At 34.5% G+C, this 15,928-nt stretch overlaps 1 protein-coding gene across 1 annotated transcript in view; it reads right to left on the bottom strand.

Moving 5' to 3' along the window:
• The window catches only part of DNAJC2 (DnaJ heat shock protein family (Hsp40) member C2), a 30,229-nt gene that overhangs the window by 7,040 nt on the left and 7,261 nt on the right, over positions 1-15,928 (bottom strand). Inside the window, exons 4-10 of the mRNA XM_006925391.3 lie at positions 9,549-9,647; positions 8,474-8,615; positions 7,060-7,140; positions 6,090-6,155; positions 5,471-5,562; positions 5,275-5,396; positions 4,685-4,834 (exon numbers count right to left, since the gene is read on the bottom strand). Of these exons, the coding sequence (XP_006925453.1) occupies positions 4,685-4,834; positions 5,275-5,396; positions 5,471-5,562; positions 6,090-6,155; positions 7,060-7,140; positions 8,474-8,615; positions 9,549-9,647 (752 nt within the window). The remainder of the gene's footprint in view (positions 1-4,684; positions 4,835-5,274; positions 5,397-5,470; positions 5,563-6,089; positions 6,156-7,059; positions 7,141-8,473; positions 8,616-9,548; positions 9,648-15,928) is intronic.

Here is a 15,928-nt window from a genome sequence, read left to right as displayed (position 1 = left end):
CCACATCAGTTATAACTGCTTGGCACATAGTAAATGCTCATCAGATATATGATGAATGAACAAATGAACTCATGGTAGAAAAGAGCAATAAAACAAAATTACTAAATGCCAAAACTCTTACCCTCATTTATGCATCATTTCTGAGAACTAGTCAAGCTTTCTAAATTCTAATTGGCCTTAAACTTTTATTTCTCATTATATGCCATTTAATCTTTACATCTCTGTTTACTAAATATTATTTCAGCCATTGTATTAAAGAAATTGAGGCACAAAAGGGGTTTAGGCAATCTCCTGAGGGCCACAGATAGTAAGTAGGTAAAGAATGACTTCAAACCCAAGCAGCCTGCCCTAAGCCAATGCTCTTTACAAGTACGATATACTGCATCCTTCTCAAAACAATGTTCTAGGTGAAAAGAAGAAAAATATTTCATTTTTTTCTATTCATATTTTATTCTTGCTTACCCAAAGCCTGAAGCGACAACCTGTATTTGTACTTTTATTAAAACTCTTCCAAAGCCCGCTGATGGTTAATTTCAATTATATTATTAACCAACAACTTAGGATGGCATATATTAGGATATATATACTAATGTATAAAGCCTCTGGACAGTCACATGAAAGAATTTTTCTAAACACAGTGTGTATTTACATACTTGCTGAATTTAACTACAATGGTATATAGCACACAATACTGTGTGGCAATCTTTACTATTGCTTGGAATTTCATTAATTTATTCCTTCAATGCTATTTGATAAGGAACAATACTAGTCTTTGGCTCTTCCAGTTTAAAATGTAAGAATATCCCCTGGACAAAACTACATCTGAAAACTTTTGGGTTTTTTGGTCAATATTTTTTTGGTGGAAACTGTTTTTTAATGCAAACTAGCATTACTCAACCAAATGTTATCCCTTTATCTAATATAAAAATAAGCCTTTTATATTCTTAAAAATAGCCCATGTTTAACTTCTAAAAGAACTTTTTTTAAGATAAGAATTAATTTTACACCATTAAGGTAGCAACCAATCAAAACCAAATTGTGGCACAGTATCAGAACAAATGATCTGGTTCCTTCAACAAATGAATGGGGAAAAGATGATGATAGGGAACCAGTGACAGACACAATTAGTAGACACATAACTGAAGCCTTTGAAATGATCTTATTTACATCCTAATTTGAAAAAAATCAACTATAAAAAGACATTGCTAAGATAATGAGATATGAGTATGGACCAAGTATCAGAATATTAGGTTTTTCTAGGTTTGAAAATGGCATGATGGTTATGTTTAAAAACATCTGAGTCGTATAGTTCTGGTTGAGATGGTAATGTGGGAAAACTCTGTGCTTGCTTCCTATCATGACCACATTAAAATTACAACTAACTACAGAATAGCCATCGTTGGGAGTTGCCTGAAGTCTAGCTGAACAGAAGTCCTACAACTGGGGACACAAAAAAGAGGCCACCTCCAGACTGGTAGGAGAGGCAGAGACGTAGAATGGGCTGGTCCCACATCAGTGTGTGGCGGCTGAGAATTGGGAGAAATATCTCAGCTGCGAAGGTCTCCCCGGAGGAGTGAGGGGTTCCAGCCCCACACCAGGCTCCCCAGCACAGGGTTTCAGGGCTGGGAAGAGAAGTCCTCACAAATTCTGGCTGTGAAAACCAGCAGAGATTGCAGCTGAATGAGTTGAAGGGTGGCTGGAGTCGCAGACATTTCTCTTAAGGGCCTACATGTGGGCATACTTAGTGATGACTCACTCTGAACTCCAGTGCTGAGGCAGCAGCCAGAAAGGCACCAGGGACATACAGAGAGGAACTGAATTGTCAAGCTTCTGGGTGAGGTCAGAGGGGCAGCTTTCTTCCAGATAGAAATGCTGGCAGAAGCCAACACTCCCTTGTTGAGTCCTCCTCCCTCCCAGCGTGCAGCCATATGAGTCTCCATCAACGTGGCTAAACCTGGTTGCCCTGCTCTGGTGATTCCCTGAGACCCTACCCTTCCCAACTTGCAGGCCCACACAAGCCACTTACAGTGGCTTTTCCATACAAATGACCTGTCTTGGCTTATGCTGTGGACTTTCCTAAAATCTCTCAAAGGTTCATAAAACCCAAAGAAGTAGCATCTGGCCTTGGCGTGTCTCATACCTCTTGCTGAGCAGCCCCAAGCCCAACACTGGTGGCAGCTGGTCTCGGTTCACAGCTTGGCCTCTCAAGGCATGGCTAAGCCCAGAATGGGTGGCAGCCATCTGTGGATTGCTTGACTTTTGACAGGTGGCCCCGGGCAGGGCACAGGCTACGGCTGAACTTGGCCTGCAGTGAGGCCTCTCTCAGGAGGCGCGAGGGCTGGTACGCCCTGTGACTGGCCATCACCAAGCCAGAGAACCATTCAGGCCTGTATCCAAGGATGACACACCCAAAGGGACAATTGGGCAGTCATCAGAGCTCTGCTAAAGCGAATCCTGCTCAATAGGGTCAGCCCCTCACCTGCCGGTCCTCACAACCAATCAGCATGATGAGCAATCCCTCCCACTGATGTGCAAACAGCAATGAAGGGCAACTACAACAGGAGGGCAAAAACAACCCATACAAGGGACACACCTGGAGCACCTGGCTCAGGTGACTAGGGAAGACTGTGCCACTGGGCCCCATAGAACACCTACTATATAAGGCCACTTACTAAAACCAGTAGACATAGTAGCCCTATCTAATATATCGTAACAAACAGAGAGGCAGCCAAAATGGGGAGACAGAGAAACATGTCCAAATGAAAGAACAGAACAAAGCTCGAGAAAAAGAACTAAATAAAACGGAGACAAGCAGTCTACCAGATGCAGAGTTCAAAACACTGGTTATAAGGATGCTCAATTAATTTAGGGGAAAAGTAGATGAACTCAGAGAATTTTAACGAAGAGAAAACAAAAATGGAGGTAGAAAACATTTTTTAAAAGTTGGAAATGAAAAATAACTAAAAGAATATATTAGAGGGAACTCAACAGATAAAGCAGAAGATCAAATTAGCGATTTAGAAGGAAAGATAGCAAAAAACACCCAATCAGAACAGCAACAACAAAAAAAATCGAAAATAATGAGACTAGTTTAAGGGGCTTCTGGGACAACATCAAGTGTACCAATATTCGCATCATAGGGGTACCAGAAGGAGAACAGAGACACCAAGTAATTGCAAACCTATTTGAAGAAATAATGACGAAAAACTTACCTAATCTGGTGAAGGAAACAGACATAAAAGCCCAGGAAAGGCAGAGTCCCAAACAGATGAACTCAAACAGGCCCACACCAAGACACATCATAATTAAAATGTCAAAGGTTAAAGAGAAAGAGAATCTTAAAAGTAGCAAGAGAAAAGCAATTAGTCACCTACAAGGGAGCACCCATAAGATTGTCAGCTGACTTCTCAAAAGAAACTTTGCAGGCTAGAAGGGATTGGCATGAAATTTTTAAAGTGATGAAAAGCAAGAACCTACAATTAGGATTACTCTATCCAGCAAAGGTATCATTTAGAATTGAAGGACAGATAAAGAGCTTTCCAGACAAGAAATCTTAAAGGGACTTCTTTAAGGGGGAAAAAATAAAATAAAAAATATGAATAATAAAATGTCAATAACTACATATCTATCAACAATAACTTTAAATCTAAATGGATTTAATGCTCCAATCAAAAGACATAGGGTGGCTGAATGCATAAGAAAAGAAAACCTTTACATACTCACTTCAGATCGAAAGACACAGGCAGACTGAAAGTAAAGGGATGGAAAAGATATTTCATGAAAATGGAAACAGCAACAAAAAAGCTGGGTAGCAATACTAATACTAGACAAAATAGACTTTAAAGCAAAGGCTATAACAAGAGACAAAGAAGGACCTAGTAATAATACTTCTGGGTATTTATCTGAAGAAACCCAAAACACTACTTCAAAGGGACATGCGCATTTATATATTCATTACAGCATTATTTACAATAGCCAAGTGATGGAGGCAACCAGGGTGACCATCAATGGATGAATGGATAAAGAGGTGGTACATACATGCAATAAAATATTAGTCAGCCATAGAAAAAAGCATGAAATCTTGCCATCTGCAACAACATGGATGGACCTAGATGTATTGTGCTGAGCAGAATAAGTCAGAAAAAGATAAATGCCACATGATTTCACTTACATGTGGAATCTAAGAACGGGAATAGAAAGAAACTTGTAGACACAGAACATTTTGATGGTTGCCAGGTGGGAGGTTAGGTGGGTGAAAAAGAGGAAGAGATTAAGAACTACATTTTGGTAGTTACAAAATAGTCATGGTATAATGAAAGTATAGCATAAAGAATATAGTCAATGATAATGTAATAATTAGGTATGGTGTCAGATGGGTACTAGATTTATTGGGGTTATCACTTTGTAAGATAAATAACTGTCTACCATGTTGTATACCTGAAACTAATATTTATCACATGCAAACTGTAATCAAAAAATGTGATTAAAAAGAAATCAAGTTATGTTCTGAAATATATGTGTGTGAAATTTTTAAAAAGTGAACTTAAAAACATTTACATTTTGAGATAAAATGTGTATAACAGTTTAATTATATTTGCATGGTACATGAAAACAAATATTTTTTAAGTTTAATCAGCAACTGATTTACTTGTTATCTAGTTTGTCCAATCAAAGTCTGATGTACCTTGCATGAGTTTCGAAGTTTTTGCCTTTCCTTTTTAATGGCTTTTTTCTGGATATCTTTTTCCTTCTTTGCCAGTAATGCTTGTTGTCTAACTTCCTCTTCTTCTTTCTCTTTAGCTAATCGAGCAGCTTCTAATTCAGCTTGTCTTTGCTTTGATAATGGGGAATAAAATCATTTCAATAAGAAAATTAGAGTTCCTAAATGCTCTACAATCTTATTTTATTATTAGTTTCAATCTACAATCTTATTTTAAAAATGCAATCTTTTAATAAATTAAATTAGAAAAAAGGTGACACATCAACTTATTGAATACTAAAGGTTGAAAAGCAGCTGGTAAAGTTCTACAAACATTAGAAATGTAAAAGGGACATATTAGAAATAAATATGGTATTAAAGAAATGTATGACATCATTTTTTGGTAAAACAAAAATATGCTGGTAAGGAAGATCCTTCTATCAATTGTACCAACTTGTCATGATTTATTCATAGTAGCACCTAATTCTCTTTCAGATTATAGTTTTTTAAAATAGATCTGAAGTGTAAAGATTTTATGAACATTTAAAGTCCAACTTCATCAAATGTCATCTTACTTTTTCTTTAGCTTCTTGCTCCTTCCGTTTTGCTTCTGCTTTTGCTTTCTTTTCTGCTTCTTTCTTGGCCTTTTCTTCTTCCTTAAATTTTTTTATTCTTGGATCACAGCTATATGCATTGTCTACCAAAAACAAAGTTAATCTTTTGAATTTCTAATGTTTAATTAAAGAACTTTAAAAAATCAATTATATTTACCAACTAATGTTCTTATTCTGTTCATTTCTTCCTTTTTTCTTTGTGCCCTTGTTGCTCTGTTCTGCTTTTCAATCCATCTCCTCTCATCACGACTATAAAATAGAAAATACTGCAGATACAATACTGCTCACAGATAATATGACTGAAAAGTGTAATACTTAATAAATTTATATGTAAAAAAATGTCTGAGAAGGTTATAATCTATGCCAGTATTAACATAAAAGTGTGATTCTAGCAAGCATTAATTTCAGTTAATATTTTTGAAACACTTATGTCAAAGAAACTTCCTTACCTACACAGGGAAAACTAAAATAAAACGTAGGTTAAGCAACTAGAAGAAAAAGAATTTGTTGAACTGAGGTTTTTTTTTACAATTCTATTCCTTGGCATTTTCTTAAGCATATCATAATTGACTACTGATCTGGCCTCACCTAGCTTAATTTGTGAGGCAAGGGCGGGGGGTGGATGGAGGGGGTGGTTGTCAAAATATCAAAAACTCATTTAAAAAGGATACACAGAAAAAATATATGAAAGAAAATATATGTAGTATTTTTTACATCATCACAAATACCAAAGAGCCAAATAAATATCTTACTTTATTAATGATTTATATACATACCATTCTGCTTTTTCTTTTTCTTCTTCATCTAAATAAGAAAATTCTCTCCAAGAATCAAAATTATACCTATAGACAGAAATAAAATAAAATCAAACAAAAAAAAAATGAACAAACTCTTTAAAATTAACTTGCGGTACATAATTTTAACAAACAGTAATGGCAAGAAGATGAGTTTGTCTTAATAGGTCCCTCCACTCCCTTTTGGTATTGAACTAACACTATGCTCAAGTCTTTCTTTTTTTTATGACATTGTATTTGGTGTGACAATCTAAAATATACTTATCATTTCCCCTAGTCAAAATCGCACCTCCCTGCTACCCTGTTAGGTTTCTCTCTTGCCAGGACTTGTTAACGTTTTCCCTGCCTTCACCTTCACTAGTCTGTCATGTCTTACGGGAACCCTAGTAGTGGTTATTTTATCTCTGGTTTGTATCCTCTGACGGTTAAAGCAACTACAACTGAGGGCTAAATTTTATCATTTTTGTTGTACAGTGATTTTATGTTTAAATTTACCAGATACTTGATGAGAAAATATAGTACATATAATATAGTGGCCCCTGAATATTGTGTTTATTAAAAATTAAGGAATTAGTTATAAAGACAAAGAGCACACTTTCTCCTCATGTACTCAAGTACTTTTAATAGGAAGACAGCTAAATGAGGATGTATTTATTTTTATTCAACACAAATGACTCCTCAATTTTCTTTTACCGCTAGTGTGCTTGGTATCTAGAAATCTAATTAACAGAAAACAGATTGAGAAAACAATCATAAAGCCTAACTATCACATAGGAGGTAATACAAAATTATGTAAAAACCTAATTATTAATTCCTGAAAAGAGTGCTTTTGTTCAGTGAGGTTCTGCAAGTCTCCTATCCCTCAATTAATTTATGAAGTCAATCAAGTACTTACTGAATATATATCCTTTAAAAAAAATGACAGTATTATAAAATCAGTGTATTCACTTACCAGAAAGAATAAAATGCATCTACATCTTCAAATGATGAATTCATATCACCAAGTTTAGGGACATTTTTTTTATTTGACCATCTGATATATTAAAAGAAAGAAAAATTCAATTAAAAATTTTGGTATAGAGAAGTTCAACAAATTAATTAAAATCGAGTTTTTACTAATACCCTACAATATCCCTCTCCTAGATCCTCAATAAATAAGAGATAGAGCTGGAAGATCAGCAGTGTTATATTGAACAATATAGGTACAATAAACAGAGGACTACGGTGGACAAGGCGGGAGAGAAAAAAATGGAAGTATTCTGACCATCAGGTTATCTCCAGTTCTATAAACTACAGGGTTGTAGCATAGCAGCTGCCAGTCTGGCTAGGAAAAACAGGCACTAAGCTCCCTTTTCCAAGCTTACTTACTCTTGCCCCTAAACAGAAAGTACAGAAGCAAGCTCTAAGTCCAGCCTTTTAAAAAATGTTAATACAGTGGAGAAGAGATTTCTACCCCCTTATCACCACTACCTTCTGCCTAAGAGTCAGAATTTTAGGTTCAGCACTTCACCCACCACCTTCTAAAAGGATCCTAAGGCTGTTTACTGACCCATTTTTCACTCTATGAAACCATTCCACAGCAAAATATATTATTTTTACCACCTTCAGCATTGTTACAAAACAAATGTTGAGGAAAGGGTGTAAGGTATATTAAGACTGCACCAAACCTCTAATCACAGTGGTTTCCAAATTTGGCTGCACATAAGAATCACCTGGGAGCAATAAAAATCCTACAGGCATTCTAAACCAATTAAATTGAAATCACAATTAACTCAATCTCTTCAGGTGGAACCCAGGCATCAGGAATTATCACATTCTCCACGTGAGTCCAATGTGCAGCCAAGATGTGCTCTATAAAAACCTTTCAATGCAGATGAAAACAAAAAATGTAGAATACTGGTATAGCCTATTTATAAACTGATTTAAATAAAATAAATCACATTTGCTTTAATCTTAAAAATAAATCTTCCTTTTGTCAGAAATCCTTATGATAAGCAGATGCTCAAAAAATAGAACAAAAGCTTTTCCCAAATAATAAAGGTGCAAATAGAGTAGTGTACCATTAAAAATAAAGGAGAAGCAAAATCATGGGAAATTACTGTCACCTAAGTGTCAGTATCATACTACATAAAGTCAGTTCTTTGCCCTAAAGGAAATTAAAAGAAAAACATCCTATAAGTTATACAGGAATTTCACTATGGAAAGGTAGAACTTCTGTTTAGAGAAAAATAAATGAAGGGAGTGAGTTCTCCAGAGTGGCTCAGTATTGTAAAGAACAAAATATCAGAGAAAAAAAGCAGAAACCTGAGGACTACAAGAAGCAAGCCAACAGAGCGTAACAATTACAAGCGGATGCGTCAACTCACCTGGAATTCCTTTCAAACACAGGAGAAAATACTTCAAAGAAATTGTCCTTTGCTTCACTTTTAGAAGGAACCGAGTTATCAAAAGTGGGATCTACACTGTTAAATGCTCGTCTTTTCACTGGATCAGATAACATTTCATAAGCTGAGGAAAAAATGATAATGTCACATTACCATGACTCAACATTTTTTTCCTACAAGAAAAAAAACTTTAAAAAGTTATTATTTTTCATATTTAAAAATGTTTGTGCTGAGGAGGGTTAACTCTAGGTAATGACAGATTTAGTACTAGTGGATATAACTGGACTTAACTTCTTTAAGTAGCTCTTCTATAAAGCAAATGACAAAAACAATGTATATTCATCCCTTAAGACAGCATGACTCTGAGGAAAAAGTTGTTAGAAAATTAACTGTTAGATCCCAAGGTTGTAAAAGATCCTAGGATCTTAGGCGTCTTGAGCACTGTGTAAGAGAAGACCAATAAGAATAAGCTTAAAAGGTGTACATACAACTTCTTAAAAGTTAGCTTCAAAATGTAAAAATGCATTTAAGGCAACACTTAGAAATGGTGGTACCTATCTATGTTCATTTGCTTAGTGAGGACATGGCTATGTGAACAGCAGTAAACAGTTGTGGGTCCTGCAACAGAATATAAATGACCTCTTGATTTTAAATTAGCAAAACATGTAGGAACAATTTAGTCCCACAACGTATCCGAAATAGAGAAATATCTTAGTATTAGATGTAACATTTATGTGAATTAACTCTAGGATTAGCTTCTCATAATAATCACCTGGAGTATCGTTAAACTACAGATTGTCATTTAGTAGGTCTGGGTTGGGGCCTGAACTTTTGCATTTCTGTCAAGCTGCCAGATGTTGCTGATGCTGCTGGTTGGGAGAACCTCACCTTGTGTAGTGAGGCTCTGGAGAAGATTACAAGAAATAACCATTTATAACTAAAAATGTTATAACATGTCATGGTATAAATGACTACGGTATACACTGGAAACCTAGCCTCAGCAATTAATAAGCAATCATCAGTATTAGATATTTCTGACTCTAAAATATTTTGTTACCTTTAGTTATGCAAGTGAAGTAGTCATTATCTCCTTCTTTTATTGGTTCACCAGCTGCTTTCCGTTTGTCTGGGTGATGTTTTAAAACCATTGCTTTATCTACGAAATAAGCCAGACTTAGATAATTTGTTGCTTTAGGCATCAAAACTAAAAATAAAAATGAGTCGAACAAAACTATTTCTAAAATCATAATGCTACTTTAAAAATGTTTTCTCTTATGGTAAAATATAAGCTTATTAAATGTAGAAATTACAGGGAAACAAAGAATTATTTTAAGAATTGGCCAAAGTGTCAGCACCAAAGACATTTATCGTTAATATTTCCACACACTTTTTTTCTTAAACATATGCTTTAAAAATTTTAGGTATAACATCATATATAGCAATTCATATTCTGCTTTTTTCAACTTAACACCTGTATTTTCTATGTTGTTACAAACTTCAAAATTTGTAACAACTGTATTTTCCATGTTGTTACAAACTTCAAAATTTTTCAAATGCTTAGTACAGCATTTCAAGTAGATTTATAATAATTTATTTAACTATTTCTCCACCATTGGCTATTTATTGTCAAAGTTTTCACTATTATAAGTACCAATTTTAATCATTTTGTAGATAATTATTTTCCATATTTAGGATTTTTTCTTCTTAACAATATATTTAGAGGTAAAATAAGTGAGTGAAAATGTAGGAACAAGTTTCTTTCTAAAAGTTATACCACTTCATACTCCTAGTGAACATCCTTTTCACCAGCACTGGATCTAATTATTTAAAACTACGATTATCACTGGTGCTCAACAATTCTTTTTTGTTTCTTTCATCCTTTATGGAGGAGGGAGAGGTTGTCAGTTTTTCTTCTGAGTTTGTGTAAGTCACTTTACAATATGGCTAGCTGTTAATATCTACTGAGCATTTAATGTGTACCAGCCAATGATTTATCAGTTAATCTTCTCAATCACCCTATGAGGAAAGTTCTATTATTTTCTCCACTTTATAGATGAGGAAAATGAGGCACAGAGAGGTTAAGTAACCATGACCACTGCAACCTGTCCCAAAGTCCTAGCCAAGTGGGGATCCTACCCAGGCAGCCTGACTCCTCAGCCTGTGCTTGTACACTGCTTTTTGGTCCCTCATGTTTGATGCTAATGTTTTTCCTAGCTGCACTTATGTTTTTAAAAAACACTCAGTCGTCTTTATTTATTTTTACTGGTCATTTCTTTTATAATTTTTCCAAGTACTTATAAACTTAGAAGCCCTTCATTCTTCAAAAGTTTGATATATATTTCTAATTTCATTAATATTTTCTATGGTTAGAATTGAAAAAAAAATTTAAATTCTTTAAATCTTTTTGGAATTTTAATAGTTAAGCAAATATCTAAACCTGCCATTTTCAAAGCCCTAATCTCATCTAGTAATCCTTCTCTTCTTCACTGATTTATGATGCCTCAGAGTAAATTTTACCAGGGTGTTTCTGATTACCTATTCTTGCCCCAGGATTAGCTTAAAAATGACTATAGCTTTCCAATATATTTGATGATAATTTCCAAAAACTGCATATTATTTTTGCATTTTTCCTGCATCTAGTCAGTTGACACAACTCTTGGTTTCCTAGGTAGATCCTATATTACCAAAAAAGAATATTTTTCCTTCTTTCCAATAGTTCTCTCTCTTATTTGATATCTAATTCACTGACCCACACTTACCACATAGCATAAAAATAGGCAGGTTAGCTTCTCCTATAGGTTTTAATGGTAATTATCACCAATGCCACATGGTTAAAAGTTTGTTGTCTGTGGGTCTGAAACAGTTCTCAAAGTCAGGAATTAACTACATTTCTTTTCAAGGTTCTATTTATCAAAAAGGAATAAATATCTACTTTGGAAATCACATATTATCTAAGCTATAAACAGATTTAGATATATTAATTAATTTCCTAAGTTGGATTCCTGAGAGAAATCCTACTTGCTCATGGGCATTAGTCTTTTAGTAATGTACTGTGAAATTCAGTTTTCTATTATTTTAACTGGGATTTTCTTTTGTTTTTGTATGACACACATGGATGAGACTTGCTTGTAGTTTTTTAAAGCTCTCTTTGCCAGGTTTTAAAAATTATTAAGACTTAATTTTTTTAGAGCAAATTTAGGTTTTCAGCAAAACTGAGAGGATGGTAGAGATCTCCTACATACCTTCTGCCGCACACACATGCACAGCACCACCCTCTGCCCCATTATCACCATCATCCACCAAAGCAGTCCATTTGTTACAGTGATGAATCTATACTGACAAATCATAATCACTCAAAGTCCATAGTTTACATTATGGTTCACTCTTGGAACAATACATTCTATGGGTTTGGACAAATGTATAATGACATGTATGCATCATTATAATATACGGATTATTTTCACTGCCCTAAAAATCTTCTATGTTCCTCTTCCTTTCTACCCTCCTCCCCCAATCCCTGGCAACCATGATCTTTTTACTGACTCCACAGTTTTCTCTTTCTATGCTAGGTTTTCATACTAGAATTATATTAACTTTACAAAATGAATGGTTCCAAAACAGCTTATGTTCAGCATGAGAATTTTCAATCTCTTAAACATTTGAAATAATTCACCTGAGGAATCACCTGGGCCTAACTGTTTTTTAGGAGGCAATTCTTTTGTAACTTTAAAAATTTCTTCCTCAATTTAAAAAAAGTTATGTAATCAAAAACAGTGTTCTCAAATAAAAATATCATCTATAATGGGTTTCCGTCTGTATTTCACTGTTTTTTCTTCTTATAAATCCATTTTGGGATACTGTTTCATCTCTTCTATTTTTTTTTTTTTTGTCTATATTCCTTAGTGCTATTCTTTTAAACATTTGAATTAAATGCTTATTTTATTTGTTCCTCTTTTAAAAAACGTAGCATAATAGTTTAAAGCGATGGACTTACTAATGGTACAGCACTAATTACCGCCCCTCAAGTTTTGATGGGCAATGATCTTACTTTCGCAAGAAGAATCTATTAACACAATTTTTATACCTGTCTGGGCCCAAAAGCATATATATTCAATTTCCCAAGTGATTGTTTCTTGATTTAATCATATCCATTTTACTGAATTGAGATAAAATGTACGTAGAATAAAATACTTAGGTTTTAAGTACAGTCGCCCCTTGATATCTGCAGGGAATTGGTTCCAGGACCCCCATACCCAATACCAAAATCTGAGTATGTTCGAGTTTCTTACATAAAATAGTGTATTTGCATATAACTTACAGACATCCTCCCCTAAACTTAAATAATCTCTAGATTACTTATAATACATAGTACAATGTAAATGCTATGAAAATAGCTGTTGTACTATATTGTTTAGAGAATAATGACGAGAAATCTGTACATGTTCAGCACAGATGCAACCTTTGTAGACCTAACTATATAGAACACATTGAAAACAACATATTTTCCTGATTATTTTTGATCTCGGGGTTGGTTGAATCTGCAAATGTGGAACCTGTGGATACAGAGGGCTGACTGTATTGTTCAATGAGTTTTGACAACTGTATACACCCATGTAACTACCATCCAAAAGAAAATACAGACCATTTCCATCACCTGTGGAGTTCCCCTTGTACCCTTTTCCAGTCAGCTCCCACCCCCTACCATCTGGGGTAACCACTTTCTGATTTCCATCACCACAGATTACTTTTGCAGGTTCTTCATGCAAATGAAATCATATATTCTGTCTTTGCACCTGACTTCTTTTGGTAACATGTTTTGTATCAGTAATCTGTACTTTTTCAAACTGCTGAGTAGTATTCCAGTGGATGACTATATAGCAGTTTGTTTATCGATTATTCTGTGGGTGAACATTTGGGTGGTTTTCAGTTTGGAGATATTGTGAATAAGGCTGCTAACAACATTTTTGTACAGATGTTCTCATGGGCGTATTAAACTTAGTAACTTCTTCATATACTGCAAGGATTCAGAAACTGTGATAAATACATTTTTGTTTTTTTGAGTTCTAAGATTTTTCTTATAGTCAAATATATTATAATTTCCTTCACTAACAAGAGGCATTTTCACCTTCTAGCTGGTTTAGGCAGAAAAGGAATTTATTAAAGGTTATCAGACTACCAGGCTTGGAGACTATGTAGCTAGGAACAACCATCAAGTCGTACTGGACAGTTCAGAGATGTGATGACCCCACCATGGCTGGACACTGCAGAAACTGAGCACAGGCTACTTTCACTGTCAGGGCATGGGGGAAAGCTATGAGCTTCTCTCTGTGGTGCTCTTCCAACCCTGCTGGCAAAATGTATTTTGTGCAGCTCAGGCCTAATTTAAACAGTTATCCTTTGAATTTCGTGTGTGCCGAGCAGTGAAACCTAAGTTATATGCCTACAAACACTCTCAATCTCAAGACATATCCTTTTATAAATGAGGTAAGCTTTCTTCTTTATTTGCAATTAATTTCTGTTACATTTATTCTGCTTTCTTCTTTAGGGAAATCCTACATCTCTCTAGTCTTTCCCCCTGAATCGTGGGAACATTCCTCAAGGTTGTCCTCTGCTTTACTGTGTTTTCTAATTGTATGTTAGCCTTCATAATTCTAAATTCTACTTTCATATTTTTAGTTTCCAGGCAATTCTTATTTCTTCCTAGTCCCTTTCTGCAATGCCTACGCCACCCCCAATGCAGTGCTTCACATCTTACTGACAACATATAACAGATACTTAAGGTTTCTTTTGAACCTTATGATAAAGTCTGAGAGATGATGTCTCAATTCTTAGTTAGTCTCCTTTCATGCTGCACTATTATTTTCTTCATTAATTTTTCTGCCGAATCATCTTTAGTTGTTCATGTACATTAGAGGGTCCTGAAATCCGGAAGGAGCGAAAGATGTTATCTGTTATTAAAAAATAAGGTATAGGAAGCCAAAGAACATTGTTGGCTTGAAAAAGAAATAAAAGTAGTTTGGGAGCAACTGTTATATCTTTACTGAAATTCTGAATACTTCTCCTCTACCCCAACCAAAGACAGTTTCTGGAATGTTCTGAGGGTACATTAGCAAAAGGGCTTTATTGTACATTCATACTGCTATTATAATAAAAAAGTCTCTAAATACAATTTTTAATTTTAAAAAGCTTTCAGTTTAAAAAATCAGAAATATTTTAAGCTAAAATTGTTAAATTAAAAAAATTCAAATTACCAAAGACTTTTTTCCATTCAAAGAATATCAAACCTACATGCATCATATACCGGTGTCGCAATTTTACTTCAAAAACAAAATTATGTAAGTAATTGAAATACTACCTTTAGTATTCAAGTACCTCCTCTTAACCCTTCATTCAACTTTTCTAGTAATTTATTCTTTTCAGAAGTGCAGAGAAGGAAAAAAAGACCACTAACTTTAGTCAACCTTAATTGAATTCCTAATTTTCATTATAGCAATTCAAAATACATTAAACGAAAATATAACTCATGTATTTGTAATACAATGCAAGAACTCGAAGGCTCTCAAATGCTATCAGACTTATATTTTTATTAGGTTTGTTTGTGCTAATAATTACAAATCTGAAAACACTAACTTGGCATTTTTACTTCTGGGCAAGATTTCAGAAAGCAGTAAGCAGCAACTGTCTATTTTATGGTGACAGAGGCAAGAGAATAGTTTCCTTCAGAATAAACAAGAATATTCAACAAGGTGGCAGAGAGTGAACTATAATTCCATTTAATGTTAACCTGTGAGCTGGGGTTGTAAAACTTTTGGGTATAGAATAAAAAAACATATTATGCCAATTAAAAGAATGAACTTAATAGAAGCAGATGGATATTCCAATTTATTGTATTTTTTTATCTTTAGAGAAAGAATTCTTTCACTTTAAAACACCAACTATTTTCATAGTTCTAATTACTTCCAGTTCTTTTGCAAATTCACATATATCAAGACATATTTGGTATTTGTATGCTATTCTTTCATATAGCAAGACTTTGCAAATACTTTTCCATGGCAAATAAATTTTCCTGTATTTTACAATGACCATATGCATTAAGATATGCTTAGCCTAAAATCATGCCAGTTTTTTAAGAAATCCAGTAACAGGTCTAAAATAATCTGATGAATTCATTCACCTTGTTTAAAATACTTGCTGATTTCCCTTAATAAAGAAAACTTTGAGTTTATCAACTATACTTAGTCTCTACTAATAGTTTTCAACATGAGATAAGTCTCCTTTAACCATCTTCCTCCAGGTACAATACTTTCTCTTAACTGGCGTGGACACCCTACTCCTTTTCCATATGGCACAATCTTACCTCCTCTGTCCTCAATATTTATTCTTTAAAGTGGAGGGCAGAACATTTTCCTAATATAAAACACAGAAAACAAATCACCT

This window comes from Pteropus alecto, unplaced genomic scaffold (assembly GCF_000325575.1).
Source record: "Pteropus alecto unplaced genomic scaffold, ASM32557v1 scaffold109, whole genome shotgun sequence".
Taxonomy (NCBI): domain Eukaryota; kingdom Metazoa; phylum Chordata; class Mammalia; order Chiroptera; family Pteropodidae; genus Pteropus; species Pteropus alecto.
The sequence above is the reverse complement of the archived record's forward strand: the minus strand, read 5'-3'. Positions and strand labels throughout refer to the sequence as shown.